The following is a 17504-nucleotide window of genomic DNA, read 5'->3' as shown; positions in this document are numbered from 1 at the left end:
TGTCTTGCCCTGGGGCACCTATCCAGGAATGACCATAACGAATTTCACAGAGCCAAACCCATTTTCAAATTCTCCAGGCCTGGAATAAGCGACCTATGTGAACCACTTTGATATACAGTCGCCGACCGATTTTTCGGACTCGAAGGAACCTCAAAAAATGGTCCAAATAATCGAACAAAGTCCGAAAAATCCGTGAAGTACAAAAAAATCACTTTATTGAGAAAAATCTGCTTTAAAATGTCACTGATGTTACCTTGCGGAAAATTTCTCTTGTTGGCGACGATTTGCGCCTGTATTTGCGCCATGGTTGTGCTTTCTCTGCACACGCTAGACAGCAAGGTCACCGCATTTAGTTGGAATACTTGCCACGCTTGTTTGACGGACACAGCGGGTCCATGCTGTCCACAATCTGAGTGTGCACCACACCGCTTGTTCAACACACGCGAAGATAAGGCACTTTTCTTTCAAAGCGGCGGAACCGCCGGACGCAATCACAAAACGGCGAACAGATGTAACTTTGTGAGGACTGAGCGCCACTCGGTCAACACGGTCAGAGAAACCCAAGTGACGAAACGGCGAACGTATGAGACCCGCCACGGTGGCCCTGTGGTTAGGGCGCTCGGCTACTGCTCCGGAGAACCCGGGTTGGAACCCGACCGCGGTGGGCGCGTTTCGATGGAGGCGAAACGCAGAGGCGCCCGTGTCCTGTGTGATGTCAGTGCACGTTAAAGTTCCCCAGGTAGTCGAAATTATTCCGGAGCCCTCCATTACGGCAGATCTTTTTTTTCCTTTCTTCTCTCAGTCCCTCTTTTTATCCTTTCCTACCGAGATGTGAGATAGCTCCTGCACAATTTCCTTCCAAACAACGAATTTTCAACGTATGGGACAAGCGATAACTGCCCGCGACAACGTCGGCGACAAAAGCAAGTTGGCGGCGATGACAATCCGGCTGCCACCTCCAAGTGTCAGAGATCGCAGGGACCTCTACTGGCAACAATGAGGTACCGAAAGTGTGTCAAGCCAAGCCAACTGCAGCATAAATCCACCTCATCTAAGGCAGCACCTTTTGCGCCGCCGAAAAGCCGCTAAGATGGCCGACTTTGGCCCGCAGGCAACTGAAATTAGTCCGAAAAATCGAACTTCCGGACTTTCTAAGTCCGAAATATCCGTCGTGAATATATATGCGCTTCTATCGGGAGACTGACGGTGCCTCATCGAGGTCCGAAATATCCTACAAGTCCGAATTATTGGAGTCCGAATTACACGTCGGCTACTGTACTCCTGCACTTCGAACCAGTGCCCACAGATCCATGAAACTTGGTAGTTCTTCAAATGGTTGTGCTGATCGCCTACCCTGAATATTTCATTCAGATATCTCAAGAAACAAAAAAGTTGGTGTTCAAGGGTAGTCTTCCCCCCTTAACTACGTTAAAACCAAACCAATTTTTTTCTTGGTTTGGAAAGGATCATAACATCAGCGTATGCACGAGACACAGCTGCACCATAGCCGATTTAATGACCAATTGCACAGAAGAGGTTACCCAAATAAGTGGGACAACATTCTACATAAAAAGAACTCAGATGACAGTTACAGTGTGTACCACGAATGTTTTAGCATTAGCTGTGGGGTGAAAGTAAAAACTTTTTGTGATATTCTGGCCTAAACTACCAGGTTCTCCTCCGGTGTTTGAGTGCATGTACTCTGACACGTGCTACCTCATGCCCCATGTCTCTTCCTCACAGTCTCGCCGGCTTTCTTACAACACATACCCTGTCGGCAGCCGGCCACAGCAGTGTCCTGGCACGTTGCCAAGCTTGCCAAGTGAGCCATTGCCGCTGGCGCTCTCGTCAAAATATAAACACACCATGCTGTTACTGGCGCAGCATCCTGGCATATTGCCATGGCGTGCACCCCAGATGGCATCAACGCCGATGGTATTGGAACTGAGGCACGAGCTAAGAAGAGCTATGTTGTCGTTGGCACGTCTCCTTTTCTTCTGTATTATGTGAGTGCATGCACAGCGGAACCTTTATATTTTGCATGTATTGGCAAAATAAAACCAGTTGTGAGTGCGGCGATTGTCCGTGTCGTCAGTGTTTTCCTTCCATTGCGTTTGTCTTTTTTTTCACGGTGCAGTTACACACGCTGCAGTTATGTCGAAGGGAAAGCACTGAAAACATTCTATCAGAAGAGGCGATTTTCTGGTGGCGAAGAGACCACAATCACACGGTCCAGCTAAGGCAAGTTGGGCAGGAACCACCACCGGGTGCACACAGTTCAAGCACGAAACTCCTGCCCGGCCAATAAATGGCAAAACAATGGCAAAGCTTTGGAATTTTGCAAGTGCACCAACAAGTTTTGACCCTTTCAGCGACGCTCTCACGCAATGATGGGCATTGAGGTATTAGAAGGAAGCCAGCAGGAAACGGAGAATGTCACTACCTTCTTCATAAAGGGACGTTAGTCAGGGCCACCGAGATCAAGAGTCAACCATTAGCCGAACACATATTTCAACTCAAGCAACAGACCATGCACTTTACATAACATATGTTATATATTATAACATTTTTTTTTTTTTCGATTATTAGGAAAGGACCACCCACCTGACCCCGTGGTTGAACATTGTCGTTTCTCAGGCAGTCCATCGAGTGGTTGCTGCGGTCCAGAGAGAGTGCTCTCATGGGGGTGCTCGGAATATAAGTTTGCTGGCTGCCATCGTGCCACTCTGTAAATGTGCCAGCGCCGTAACACACAGCGGTCAAACAACCTCTAAAACTAGCCTTTCCTACGGTGGTCACGAGAGACTTTTGAAATGGCCACAGGCATTGCACTGCTCTATTCTAGGTGTTACAACACTGTATCAAAATGACACCAGGTCGCCTTGTCACCAGCGTTCTAGAAGACAAGAAGTTTCCGCTTCCCCACCCTATGCTAGATACCCACCTCTCAGCTTTGCCTCCAGTTCGGCAACCTTGTTCTGGAGTTCCCGATAACCAGGGGTGCCGGAGTGTCCCCGTAGCCACACCGCTGTTCAAAACGAAAAATGAACACCAAAAATCTGTCAACAAAGCTTGCAGATACAGTACTGACAAATGGGCCATAGCTGTTGCACAAACTTTTCACTACGAAATAAATGTGATCGTGATCTACTAGTGAGACAGATTATATTCTGATTTTATTAGACTTAAAGGGAGATGCACGTCTTAGAACAGTCAAAAATGGTCAAAAAATCGATTTTCAGCAAAACTCATTTTCGGAATGTTTGACCCTTCAAGCACCTATTCTCAAATTATTAACGGTAAATTCGGTCGGGAAATGCGATAAAATATGCTTTCAATATGCCACGGCAGCCACGAAATGTCTCCAAAAAGGCGAAATTTGTTTGAACTTCCCACGCATGCCACGGACGCTGCAGACGGCCGATGGCCGCCATCTTGGGCTTGGTTTGAAGCTGTTTTCTTGGCGCCCAATTTGCGATGTCTCAAAATGGCGTCGCTCAAGCAAAATGACTGCCCTGGCTGGCTTTCCGAAGACCATTTCCGGGTCGCTGAGGGGCTCGCGCATGGCACGCTTTTCGCGCCTGCCATTGGCTGGAGTAACCGGCGCGTCATTTTTTTTTCTTTCGCTTTTGCGCTCACCAGCGTCACTGCCGCTTCATGTGCGTCTGCGTTTGCACTTGTTTTTTCTTGATGCGCCATGTTTCTGCTTTGTGCTGGGATTTTTCTCATGCGATCAAGATGACGGGAGACAACCAACTTAAACCGTGCACACAACGAGCTTTCGGAAGCCGTTAGAAACGGGCATGGTACAGCATCGGCCACAAGTGCGCTGTCGGGACCTTCGTTAGAGCCGGTGCCGGACTCGCTGCATCTGTCTGGAACATCAACCACTCTGCTCGCTGACGACACTGCAGGACCGAGTTCCAGCACGAATTGATTCCCGGATTACGGTACATTTCATGTTGATGCCACATACTACTCTGCGGCGGAGCAGGCGCAGTTTGTTGAGTGATCGGCGCACACGAAGTCCCCTCTGCCGGAAAACTTAGCGACCCAGCGCAAGTTTGAACTTCTTGGCGTCAGCGCGGAGTGCCAGATCTGTGATACTGGTACCGAGTTCGTGATTGTGGACATGAAAGTTCTAAACAACTTTATTGCGCAACCGAAGTGCGGAACCTGCGGCGCAGGAAGTCTGACTTTGAGCAAGGCAACACACAAGGAGTATGGCTTAGCTGTAAAGCTCCAGCTCGTCTGCGGTAGCTGCACTTGGAGAGGAAGCAATTTTCCACCCAACATGTAAGTGGAACTACCAGCATCACTCCCTTCGATGTCAACATGAGGGCCATGAAGAGAATACATACGATAGGCAAAGGCTTGACTGCCCTTGCAGACGTTTGTGCCTGTATGAACCTGTCACACCGAGGTCTGCACCACAAGACCTTTCAGGGACACCTGAAAACTTTGTGAAAGCCTGCGAGAGCACAGCGACCGCAACTGAAGCTGCCAGTGTGGCAGTCATCAAGAACCTCTATAGAGACTTCTTGAGTAGAAGTGGGAACACTGACGTTATATTTGATGGTTTGTGGATGACCCGAGGTCGTAGCTCTCACATCAGTGTGGCCTGCACTGTTGAGCTGTACACTGGCAAAAGACCACATTGTTTACTCGAACTTTTGTCTCAGATGTGCCTTGGGACCATAGCCACAAGATGAAGGCTACAGTGACTGGCTCGCCACCACGAGTACCAGCGAAACATCGATTGTAACTCTGGTCGCATGGAAGTGGAGGATGCGCTTACCATGTTTTAAAGGTCTCTGGCCAAGTATGGTCTGCGCTACACGACCGTCCTCTCTGTTGGAGACAGCCGGACGTTTTATGTTTTGTCAGAAGCAAAAGAGTACGGACTCAAAAAGACTGCCAAGAAGGATTGCATCAACCACGTTCATAAGCGAATGGGGACTGCTCTGCATAACCTGGTTCATAGAAAGAAGGCTCAAGGTGAATCTCTTGGCGGAAGAGGCAAGCTGACGCAGGAAAAGATCAAGATCACCAACTACTACGGCCATGCCCTGAGGAGCAACAGTCATGACTTTCCAGGCGTGAAGAAGGCAGTGGAAGCTACACTCCTGCATATGACCTTTACAAATGATGTCCCGAACCACTCCAAGGGCCCTCAGGGTGCTGACTCTTGGTGCAAGTTCAACAGAGCCTTGGCCAATGGTGAATTTCCACTTGCACACAAGAGTGCCCTCCCGGCTCGTGTTGGGGCTGCTCTGGAGCCAGTGTTTGCAAAGCTCAGCGATGAGAACCTGTTGGCACGATGCAGCGAAGGAAAGACTCAGAAGGTGAGTGAGAGCCTACACTCTCTGATTTGGACGCAAGCTTCCAAGAATGGAAATGCTTCTTTGGAAAGTGTGAAGCTGGCTGCTGCTGAGGCTGTTAACCTCTACAACCAAGGAAGGGGGGCAACTAATGAATCCATCACTACAAGTCAGGGCTATGCTGCTGGTGGCTGCCTTGTTCGCCGAAGCCTAGGAAAAGGCACCCTGCATTTGCGCAAGGCAAATGGAGCTCAGCTAAAGAGCACTAATACGAAAGAGAGACTGACAGGGCGGCACAAAACGGGAGCAACTGAAGATTACAGTCCTGGACTGCTATGAAGACGTTCTCCAGCAGCACAGGGCAGCATGCTACCTAACGTCCAGGCGGTTCTTCTCAGAGACAGAGTAGGAGACGTGTCGAGCGTCGCACCGAACAGTCCTTTTCAGGACCACCCATCTGCTTGCCAGGGTGGCTCAGATCTCCTTGGCTCTGGACTGCTAGGTCTCTCAAAAAACAGTTTTCAGGATTCAAAATATTGTCTTTAGAGCTCGACACCCTAGTCCTGCACTCCATTGTCTCTAAAAAGTGTACCGATAACTTCATGAGAAATCATTTTTTTAACAACTTCATCACACTTACACCTTCGACATTTTTTTTATTAATGTTTCCTTGGATAGAATAAGACACTTTTTGTTTTGCTTTGTAGGGAAACAGATAGAAACATTTAAATAAAATCCGTTGTTGAAGATTCCTCCCAGAATTTTCTGTAGTCAGCGTCAAAACGTTAAATGCGATTTTCTCAGCTTCATTTTTTTGCCAACGTCACTAGCCTTACGGAACTTTTCATTATGTTTTTGTGGTGCCATTTTAATAAGCTTTACACCGTTGAATTCAGAAAGAATTGAACTGTGGAGCTATGCTATTTTTATGTGGCTAAGTTGTAAACAATCAAAGTTTGTGAACAATAATACCAGCTAATTATATTCCATAATTTTGATGCATCGCCATAATTAAACATTTTTATATGATGATGTACCTTAATAACAATATAAAAAGCATAGCTCCGCATGGCAGCTCTTTGGCTACGGCTACATTTTAATTGGAACCAAAAAAAGTTGAGGGAAAGTGTCTTAATGACACAAAGGAAATTACCTAATTATGCTTGTTATTTTTCCATAAGTAGAGAACTAATTGAGAAAAGGTGAAACTAATTACACTTCTGAAGACAGGAAGAAATACATAAGCATACTAATTTCATTACAATATCTCTAAAAATAAAAATTTTCGTTTCAAGACCAGTGTCTCCCCTTAAGAGAATACTGCTTAGCACAGGGGCAACCTTCGAATCGATACATTTAGACTTTTGAACATATGCCGCACTGCCATACTCCACAAACATGCTCTTCACTTCAAATAAAAGGAAGTAAGTGCCAAAAAAGACTTATATTACACACCCATTCCTAAACACAAGCTCATCGTTGTGCTCTGATATACACGTTCATAAGCTTTTCACGAGATCTTCATACGGGATAGAATAAAATAGCTCTACATCGACACTGATCGCAAGACAATCTGCTGGATTGTCATTTTTAAGATACTCAACCACACTGCGAATTGAGTAAAAGAAATGGACCTTCAAGACGCGAAGTAGACATGTTTTTGCAAATAACCAGAGACAATTTTGCATGACCCCTTTTCTGAAAGTTACCTGAAGAGCATGTTATTGAATAGCATTTATCTGAAGAGCATGTTTGTAGAGTATCGCAGTGCGGTATGTGTTCTAAAATCTGGAATATGTAGTGGTTCGAAGGTTGGCCTTGTGCTAAGCGATATTTTCTTGAGCAGGGTGGATAGAATAATTGTCAAGAACGTGCATGGGTTGGGGGAAAAATCTTTTGCTATGTAGATGATTTTCTGGTCTTTTATAAAGGTTGTGATAGTTTGGGACCTGTACATATTCTCAAGTTGTTTAAGGAGCAAGGCTTTTATCTTAGGTTTTCCTTGGAGCAAATGTCCCAAGAAAAAGAGCTGTGGTTTCTGGACCTTACCTTGATGTTCTGCACATGCCATGTGTGCTGGCGATATTCACCTAGGAGTGTTAAGCTGCTCCCTGGCTACGGGTCGATCATTCCAAGCTAGTGAAAAAGATAGCATTGCACTTTCTAGCCTGGGCTCAGAATTGATGAAGTTATGCTTTCACAGCATGACGGCTAGTTTCCAAGAGCAGATTTTAAGGTTAACGAACGCAGGATTTCCCAAACATGTTACTGCAAGAGCATATGATAAATTGTTAAAGAAGCTGAAACAGTTTCGCAGTGACCGGCACAATCAGGCTTGGGTCAGCCAGCGAGATGTCAAAAGACCAGTTGTGTTACCATCGCACAATTTGAAAAATGTGGTCAGAAGGTATGATGTAAAAGTGGCTTTCTCGGCCCCTAATAAGTTGTCTAAAATATGTAAAATTTTAAGAATTCTGTGAATGTGGCTCGAGAAAAGTACACGTGTAAAGTGAAATGTATATGTACCTTGTAAAATGAATGTGGTATCAGATACTATTACCTTGTGGTCTGGTTTACGTAGGTGCAACTGGAAGGTGTATGAATGTAAGACCACAGGAGCACAAGAGGGTAGGGGTTCTAACTTGGCTGCGTAATGGCTTTGGTTTATAGTGTTGCTTGGCTTTTTATATATTCCCTGTTCACGTCAATAAACTTTAGTCGTGAGTCAGCGCCTGTCTCGTCTCCTTTCTCGTCCCTGTCTTTTGCACTGGTAGATTCACCGCAATGGCTCACCTCTGCAGAAATCCAAGACATGACATTTTCCTCTTCCCACTCGAGGTTCAGCGCACACTACGGCAAAGGCTTTTCAATTCCAAGAAAAGTTCATGGCTTCATTTAACACTTGCCTCCTGCTTACAAGATACAGAGCAGCATTCATTGTAGATTCTACCTGTGACACAGAAAGCAAAGTTTCAGTCTGAGTGGACTAAACTAGGAAAGAAGCACAAAATAACTATAGCCAAAAAACTGAACTGAAATAGAGCATAGTGTAATAGTGAACACACTGATATATTGCATGCAAGATATATGCATGATGTATTGTGATATCCAACACTTCTACCATTGCCTTAGCCAACTACTTCATAAATAACAAAAAATGCAGTATCACAAAAATACTGATACAGTGCTATTAGTGTTAATAGTAGCAGTGCAGGTCCCATGAAAAAAAAAAAAAAGTGCCCAGTGCTGGCTGTCATTCCCACAGCAGCCTTGTGACCAATGGCCGGTATAAAGGAAAGAGGAGAAATGACTTGAAAGAGAAAGAGCCAGGGGGAAGGAAGATAGGTACAGAAGGACTTAGGGTATGATAGAAAAATAAGGTTGTTTAGACAGTGAGCACAAAAGAAACATTAGCACACTAGTAAAGACATACAAGACCAACCATATATATCATTGTGCAGAGTTGAAAACTTGACGTCATTTAGCCCAAAATATGTTTTCAATAAATTGATTATAATTATTTATAGCATAACTGACAGAGTGAAACCAAAACAGGGATGAACAGGTAAGTTGTCAATATTCCAGAAGAAATTAAAAGAAAATGGACCTGGCCAGGGCGTACGATGCAGAGAATGAATCACCAATGGTATCTTAGGGCAACAGAATGACTGATGGATTTTATTGGCACAAGGGCATCTGTGGCCAAAGAGTGCCCAAGCCCAAGTTAATTTCGTCTACTCAAGGTAAGATCAGAGACCAATTTCTCAAGCATTTCATTCCAGATAACCCTAGCACCAGGGCAGGAAACAGCTTGTACATTGTATCGCAACAAAACGAATTTCACCCCAAGAAAAATATAGCAGGAGATAACTGATTATAATCTCCCTAGGTAAGATTAAGAGATTTCTTAGGATAGTGTGGCATGCAGCTGGTGCAAGACATAGATACTTAAACTGGAAGAGGCCGTCCTGAGGTGAATGTAAACTAAGGGATGAGGATAATAAAATTCGCTACACTCCTGCTTGAGCTGTTCAGAATCAGCTCAAGTTCCATGCTTCAAAAAGATGCAAGTTTACTCAGCGTGACAAAAAAAAAATCATATAAGTTCACCCAGGAATTTGTATCTTGGCGGTATCAGGCTGCAGCTGCAGATGAATTAATCCTGCCTCAGAGAAGAGCTACATAGAGCACAAAGCATTTTAGGCCAGTCCTACACTGACAGCTGTTAATAAGTATTTTAAACTGTTTTTCATTGCACAAATAATAACACCCAGTTTGTGTTGGTCATGTGATTATGTTAATAAGGCTCTCCTAACAATTCTAGCCAGAGCTAAACTACAAGCTGTTTCAACTTAGTTTCTATACCAACAATGAAGAACTTAAACACATGCAGATTATTCAAGCAGAAGTTTTATTCTTCACGATGTGCCCTACAAATTTTAATTATACTGAAAAGTAATAGAGTGGAGTGCTTGCGCCACAAAAACTAAACCTCAACAACAAAGAGAACACAAGATAAAAGTAATCACAAATTGCCCAAAACTTGAATGTTTGGCAGAACAAAAATGAAAAGAAAACCTCTCCACAACTGGAACAAAACAGTGTGATACCGAGCTCACATTTGAAAATTGTTTCATCCAAATCCCCAGTCTGGTGCTCCAGCACTCGTCAGATAGCATGTCATGAAATGTACCTTAGTTCTGGTAGCTGTAAAGAGTATACAGCTGATCTGGCATTTTGATATGTGAACAGTAACGCTCAATGACCCCCAGGCTGAATACTTTCAAGAGGCGGTTCTAGTAACAAGACTGTAGTGAAACACTTAGCAAGTTATGCTGGCGTAATAATGCAAACCGTTAATCTGAGAGTTCGCTACCACGCAACTCTGAAATAACTCCTAAAGTGTTGTAATCGAATGCAAAAAAAGGACTGCCTATTTTATAAACAAAAGTCAAGAGGCTGCAATGCAATGCCACGACGGAAGTGCTGCAATACAGCAATAGCGATACAATGTACACTTTAAGCAACACAATGAAACATCATCTTTTATCCTTAATTATCAGAATTTAAATATCTTTGTTTTCCTTGCTCTCTTGCAAAATTAAGTTTAGATCGTGAAAGCGCTCAAAAAGACAAGGATACAGAAAGAGATGGCAACACAGTGCGCTTACTTCCAGTGTCTTTTTGAGTGCGTCCACGATCTAAACACGGTTACACAACTAGCCTAAATGCTACCATTATTCCAAAATTAAGCCTTTCACAAAGTGGGAGCTCCTTTCAGCATACAAGGTGCACCATAACTAATCCGACACTTTTTTCATATGTTTTCTCTAAGAATAAACACTGCTTGAAGATTTTGCAATAATACTTGTCTTTTCGATTCTACGAACATAACATGCAAGTGTTCAATGAAATGATCATCAGCCCATCTTGATCATTGCTCGAAATCAGGGTACAATACACCATGAAGGGCAGGCTCTGCTTGATTTTTATGTTTTCCTAACGAAGCATGTAGGTGCAACCCTTCTGCTGGCTTGTATGCAGCAGGTTTGTCTAGCTAGGTAAACTGTGGTTTTGCTATAAAGATGAAATGGTACTTGGGAATTGAATGGCTTTCTAAAATGCATTTAACATACATACAGGGGCTTTAACAGTGCATGGTGTAAGCAACATCAGTGGGGGGACCGCAGCAGTGGCCTAGTGGTCTGAGCATCCACCTCGCAAGCGGGAGGTGCGGGGTTCGATCCCTAGTGCAACCACGTAACCAGCGGTGATACAATGGGTGCAAGCTTTCCCGAGCTGGTGCTTGGCTTATTTAGGGTGAAATGCTTGAGAAATGGGTCGTTTAAATGACCAGTTTAAAACTTGAAATAAATATGCTGCAATATATACAAAAAATGATTTGTGTGCTCTCTCTTACATGACATCAGTTAGTCATATCATGGTGTTGGTAGCACACAAAATGCATGTGCAGAACATATACATACACTGTTTTTGTTCATATCTCACCTACTACGTGCTGTTATGGCCTGTTATGTGCTGGGAAAGCAACAGTTGTGAGCAATGTTGTGTTGCAGCTGAAAGAAATTGTTTAATACATAAGTATCTTTCATGCAACACAACAAAAAGTGCATAGCCCAATGATGAGTTGTGGTTTAAACTAATAGCGAGCATTTTACTACTCTATTTAACATATGATGCAAGTCAGTGATGCTGGAGGCACAAAACTAAATACTGTGAGGTAACAAGAGCTAATATGAACAATCATGCCTTTAAGAGATACTGTCAATATACATTTTCCTGAATGAACTAAAGTTATCCTTAGAAGCATTAAGAGGAAGACAATTTTGCTAAATGCCATTTGCCAGAATAGGCCTTTTATGAACCAGTTGCAAATGTAAAGAATCTGACTTTAAGACGATGCTATGCATGCTCTAGTGCCAAAATACTTGCATACAAGCAATTTGTATACTATACCCCTAGTTTTATGGTGGGCCTGTACTGCACAATTTTCGCGCAACGTAGTGGAAAGTATGTGCCATAAAACAGACCTCTGCTTGCTAAAGCCAACAAATAAATACTGGGTTTTTAAGGCAGGAAAGAAGTTACAATGTTCTCTCTGCAGGTTTTGAACTTCAGGCTAGTTATTTGAAAAATATCAATCCCTGACCTGCAATAATTGAAGTTTTAGCAAATAACATTTCCACTGTAACAGTGGAAGCACTCTCTTATTTGAGGAACGACTTTTCAAAAGCCTGCGTTGCATGGTGGCTGTCAAGTAGCCCTGATAAAGAGAAACCAGTCACGACACACAACCAAGCCCACGTAGCACGTTTTCAACTACACCCTCATGATGTAGCTTTAAAGTAAGTGTTAAACAATACAAATACAAATCCCTTGATTTCCTCCATGATTTATCACTGGTGTATACATACAAAGATAACCGTACAAGATGTGGAGTGCATGGTAGAGAGAGAGTAGGCAGATGGTTTCTTGACACTCACAAAGTGAACAAGGGAAGGAAAAATCTCAGGGTGCTTGCCAACGTTTCAACAAGACAACTTGTTTTCGTCTGGGGTCAACATATCCAGAGGAAACTTAGAATCTCTCAAGTACAGGGTTCTCCACTCTTAGTGCGAACACGCGAGCGCACGGTTGTGCTCTTTGGAGGGCCACTGCACCTGACATTGCCGCACATCGAAGTGAAGTAACAGATGACACAAAGCACCACATCCAGGTGCACCTCCTCCTGCGCCATTTTGCAGCGATAAGTGGCTGTGTCGCACACAGTGGACCTCTAAAGAGTGCGGCCACACGCTCACATGTTTGCACTAAATGTAGCCAGCTGTGTACATTCCGGAACTGGCGTAATTATTTAAAAAGGCCTTGCACATGGTCAGAGGTTTCCCAACCCATAATTTCCGCCTCCTTTCCCGCTTTCCTTAATTTACCATTACACTTTAAACTTGGGCCCTGCACCTCCTGACGTCACTTCTCGGAACCTTGGCTTCCGCCCCCACCCCCCTCTTTTTGCCTTTTCTCCGAACCTGCCCTCATTTTCTCTTTTTCCTTCAAATTATTTGGAATGGCCGCCATTACTTTAGCAACAAAATGATACTGTACAAATCATACCTGAAGCAGAATAGCTTTACCCCTTGCAAGTCCCGCACTATACTCAGTACCAAGGTAGTGCTAAAAGTAGCCTGAATCTTTCAGCCAACAGTAAGCATATGAAGTAAAATAGGACAGGTTTGATGGTTATATTGTTTCACTTCTTAAGGGACTATAGACACCAAATTTTTCCTTGCGTGTTTTCTTCTTTCAAACGACGCATTAGGCATTCGTATACATGGAGTACCCTGTGGTATTCGTGCACAACCACTAAATATTTATAATTGAATTTCTTCTGAACGCTGTTTTGGTTTAAACAGTCAAACAATGACTATGATGCTTCAAGATTAACTAATTTTCGGGCTGAACCATGCTCTCGAAGGGGGCTCACCAATATGGTGAAAGTAATTGGCAGATGGTCACTAGATGTGCCACAGTTAATCGTGGACCATGCCCCTATACCTACTCCTCTCGTTGCCAAGGACAAATCGAGAACTGGGTGCGAGTGTCTGTGGACGAAGGTTATAGCCCGAGAGTTGCAACACCGCACATCATTTGCAGACATCCATGCCTATAACATATGGCCACGTGAATCAGTATAGGAACCCGACACTACGTGGTGGGAGTTAAAGTCCCAGCAATGATTACCCTGCTCGAGTTTGCAAGTAAGCTGTCTAGGTGGTCTGTTCTGCATACTCCATTTGTAAAATAGACATTTGCAACTGTGACTGTAGAGCAGTGTAGCAAAGAGATCTATAGCTAGGAGCTCGCAATCAGAATCCATTACTCCTTTAGTTATTGATGCCCGATGGCATAATTTTGACGAAACCATGGTCACCAGCCCATCCCCCCTACCATTTATGCGATCCGCATGGAAAACACGAAACCTGTTTAAAGAAAATGACTTAATAGGGGATAGCCAAGTTTCCTGCAGGAGCACGATATCTGGGTTATGAGATGATAGAAGAATTTTTAAATCAGGAAGAGAAGATGCAATGGAGCGGCAATTCCATTGTAGAACCTTTATACCCGCCATGGTGCCTATTTGAGAATGGAGGCTGAAGCAGCCTCTTGAAGTATATCTGACTTGGAAGATACACTAGGAGAGCCTTTTTTGGTCTTGATCTGGGGAACGGAAGTCTTAGGAGGAGAGGATGAAGGACGAAGCTTTTGCATAGGACAAGCCATTTCTATGTCATTAGTGCAAACAGTGTTGCGAGACAGACTTACAGGGACACTGTCGAGAGGCAGCACATGAGACGGCACCTGGGGTGTTGACGTGGCAACGACAGTTTGAGCGCAGGCTTGCTGTGATGTTGGAGGTGGAGTAACTACAAGCTGAGGTTGAGCAATAGCCTGATTTGTAACAGTATCAGCCAAGGCCTGCGTGAAGCTGCTGAGCATGCGCTTGGCAACCACTGAGCGCGCTTTTTCGACGGATGCCACTATTCAGGCAGACAACGTGGCCTCGAGGTCAGGAGTAGAGGAACGCACTATGCTGGCATGTGAATGTTTCCTGCGGTTAAGTAGTGCATAAGCATCTGCCCGTGAGCAGCGATTCTGCTCAATTAATTCCAATAAACTTTGCTCCCGAGACCAACTTTCACAAGTGGCATCATAGGCGCAATGACTGTTATTGCATAAACAACAGCTTGGCTGTTCAGCTGCGCAGCTATCGGAAGAGTGACCTTCACCACACACCCGGCATCTGGTCGCCGACTTACAGGCTCTACCACTGCGTCCAAATCTCCAACAGTTGGTACATTAAAGGGGTCGAGGATGCAGCGGGTCCACGCGGTAGACAACTGGCCAAACCTTCAACTTCGAGGGGCATGTGCTGCCAGCAAAAGTTGTTATGACTGACTCCATGGCTACACGTACTCCAGCCATCTCGCGAGAGCAGCGGTATACAGCAATAATGCCCACCCCGGCTTCTTGGAACTCCTCCAAAATTTCTTGGATTGAAGAATGCGGGTCCACTCCTCGGACAATGCCCTTAGTGCACGCAAGCTGCTCAGGAATGAAGGCCTTAACTGGAATAGACATCTGTGCATATCTCGAACAGACGGACTTGACGTCCCGTCTGTTCTGAGCCAGGTAGCGATGCGCAGTGATGGAACGCTCCCCGTGCACTACCTCGGACGCTTAACAGCTGGGCGCTCCACCCCAGCTGTTGTGTGCAAACTGTTGTGCGCGTTTTTATTTTTATTTTATCATTTTCTGTACATGCGCACGACCTAGACAACTTTATTTTGAATCTTTGTAAATAATGTATATATGTACTCTCCCTATCTCCTTTCTTGCTGTCCCTTCACCTCTTTCATTTCCCTTCTTCAGACTGCCTTCTATCCTTTCTTTCCGCTGCCCCAGCTCAGGTGCCGCCGATACAGTGATGGCAGATGCTGGAGTGAGCAAAAATCTTTTAACTTCTTTTTGTTAAATTTTTTTATTAAACACTTACTACTACTACTGGAATAGAAGCGAAGAAACGAAGGAGCAGATCCGACACACACTCAATGTTTGCCGACTTGCAAACAATGCCACGCCTGCCGAAAGGTCGCACTTCCGAGATGTCGAGATAATGACCGGTTAGAGTGTTGAGTTGTTCCTGGTTTGATTTTGGATTGTTCATTTTGAGAATTCCATCTCCAATCGGTATAAGCGCCACAGGGATTTTATCAATCCCATTTTTTAGAAAAGAATTTAGAGGCAAGCTTACGGCCGCCAGGCTGGCGAACCAGGCTGCCGAGCCTACTCCCGATGAGGTGAAAGACATGCCTTCACACTGCGCGCCGGCACCCTTACATCACCCAAGACAGCACAGCAACCCTGAACCCTGGCAAAAACCCCCCGAACGTGGAATCGCCTCACCAAGGACACGCCCGGCACCACCAGGAAACGAAGCAGGCAGGCGGTTGTGAAGCAGCAACAGCCACGAACGGACGCCACAAACGCCACGTCACCACGAAGCCTAACTCGAGCGAGCGAGCAAGGAAGGAAGGAAGGCCTCAGACGTTGCTGGCACATACCCACTAAGGGGGAGTGGCCAAGACACAGGCGGTTAATTACTGGATACAGGAAAGCTTTGACGGGAAAAGGAGTGGTAATAGTATGTAGTCTGAGAGATTGGATAAGGGCAGCGACCAGCACGACCGTCACGTTCACAGATCATCGTCGTCGTTTCGGCGAACTCTGGTCGCGCGCTCCCCTCGAGACCGGCCCTGCCACGGCGCGTGCACGTTCCCGTAGGCGTACTACATTGCTTTTACCTTTCACCCTATCTATTAGGCTCCCTTCTACTCGCATGCGGCACTGATATTGTAGTTGCAATGAAAGATCTGCTCGATCGATTCACGGACGGCGAAGAGCCTAAAGACGCGCACAAACGCTGTCTTTGCCTGTTCGCCGTCCGTGTCTCGTTCGCGCAGATCTTTTCATTTATATAAACCAACCAGCCCGACAAGTTCTACTGAAGTTATTATGCCCGGGGTGCTAGCTAGCAGACAGTCCCGCGCAATTTCCGCTCATTTTTTCATGCAGCCACTTCTACGCTAGCAAATGGACAACAGGGGCGTCGCACATTGCGCTTCGCGCTACAGCTTCTTAGAAAATAGAGTGCAAGAACGAAGAAAAGGAGTTTTTACCTGACACAAAGTCGTTGCTGCAGACACGCGAGTTGGCTGTTGGCTGCCACGGAGATCCATCAACATTCACACGGCACATTGCCTGCGCCCACTCTGCTCTTTTAGCTTCATGCTGGGATGCTGCAGGGAATCTAAGTAATCTTACTTTTCCTGGGTTTTGCTAGAATTAAAGCATCCCACGGCAGCGCATCGTGGAGGCACGCCGCCAGCGATTTCAGCAGGCACGCAAAAGTTGGCGACAGCTACGCAGCAGCGAAGCGCCGATCGCACGACGCAACCGGCCGCAACGCTCAACTGGCCGACGAACCACCAAAAAACATGGCGGTCGCGCGTTTCCCCTAGTGCGCTGCAAGCGCATGCGCAGAGTGCCACCATGAAAAAGGCCTATTGTGAACGGCGCGATCTCCACCAACGTGCTGTCTTTGCTAAAGCCTGCTACAAGATTAATAAGGCGTGGAAAGCTCACAGGCGACCGAGTCAGTGAGATGGTCAAGGCTGGAGACATACACCTAATGATTATACATAAATTAACGTTCGCGCTAGTACGCGAAGCTGCCGACAAGTGGCGCGCGCAGCACAGGATGGCATTTTTTTTTTAAAGAAATGGCGAATTGTATTAACAGCTTACAGCAGAGTAAACAAAAAATAAAGGAAAAAAACTGAGCATAGTGGCAACAACCACTGCCCCGTTTCAAAGGGGATGCTCCTACCTTCCATCCATCCGGCATAAGAAGTGGCAGACATAAACAGGGAAGTGCATAGAGCAGGCTTTGGCGGAGGCTTTACACGAGATGGCATCCACTTTAATAGACGGTTAGGAGCCGAGATCGGGTGGCGCCTGGCAGGCCGGGAAGTAGCTTTTTTAGGGGGTCCACTGCGGCTCAAGGCATAGGGGTAGGTAGAAGCAAAGTAGAAAGTGTAGCAATGA

General features: G+C 45.3%; 1 protein-coding gene across 2 annotated transcripts in view; it reads right to left on the bottom strand.

Moving 5' to 3' along the window:
* LOC144114582 (uncharacterized) overlaps positions 1-16941 on the bottom strand; it is a 46996-nt gene extending 30055 nt beyond the window's left edge. The window contains exons 1-4 of one of the 2 annotated variants that reach the window (XM_077648419.1): positions 16577-16941; positions 8115-8271; positions 2945-3028; positions 2605-2726 (exon numbers count right to left, since the gene is read on the bottom strand). In XM_077648419.1, the coding sequence (XP_077504545.1) occupies positions 2605-2726; positions 2945-3028; positions 8115-8140 (232 nt within the window). In that variant the 5' untranslated portion in view covers positions 8141-8271; positions 16577-16941. The remainder of the gene's footprint in view (positions 1-2604; positions 2727-2944; positions 3029-8114; positions 8272-16576) is intronic. The other variant, XM_077648420.1, reaches the window with a different exon arrangement.
* Between the last annotated feature and the right edge of the window lie 563 nt (positions 16942-17504).

Source organism: Amblyomma americanum, chromosome 1 (assembly GCF_052857255.1).
Source record: "Amblyomma americanum isolate KBUSLIRL-KWMA chromosome 1, ASM5285725v1, whole genome shotgun sequence".
Classification (NCBI taxonomy): domain Eukaryota; kingdom Metazoa; phylum Arthropoda; class Arachnida; order Ixodida; family Ixodidae; genus Amblyomma; species Amblyomma americanum.
Note: the sequence above shows the minus strand (reverse complement) of the source record. Positions and strands in the feature narration are given on the sequence as shown.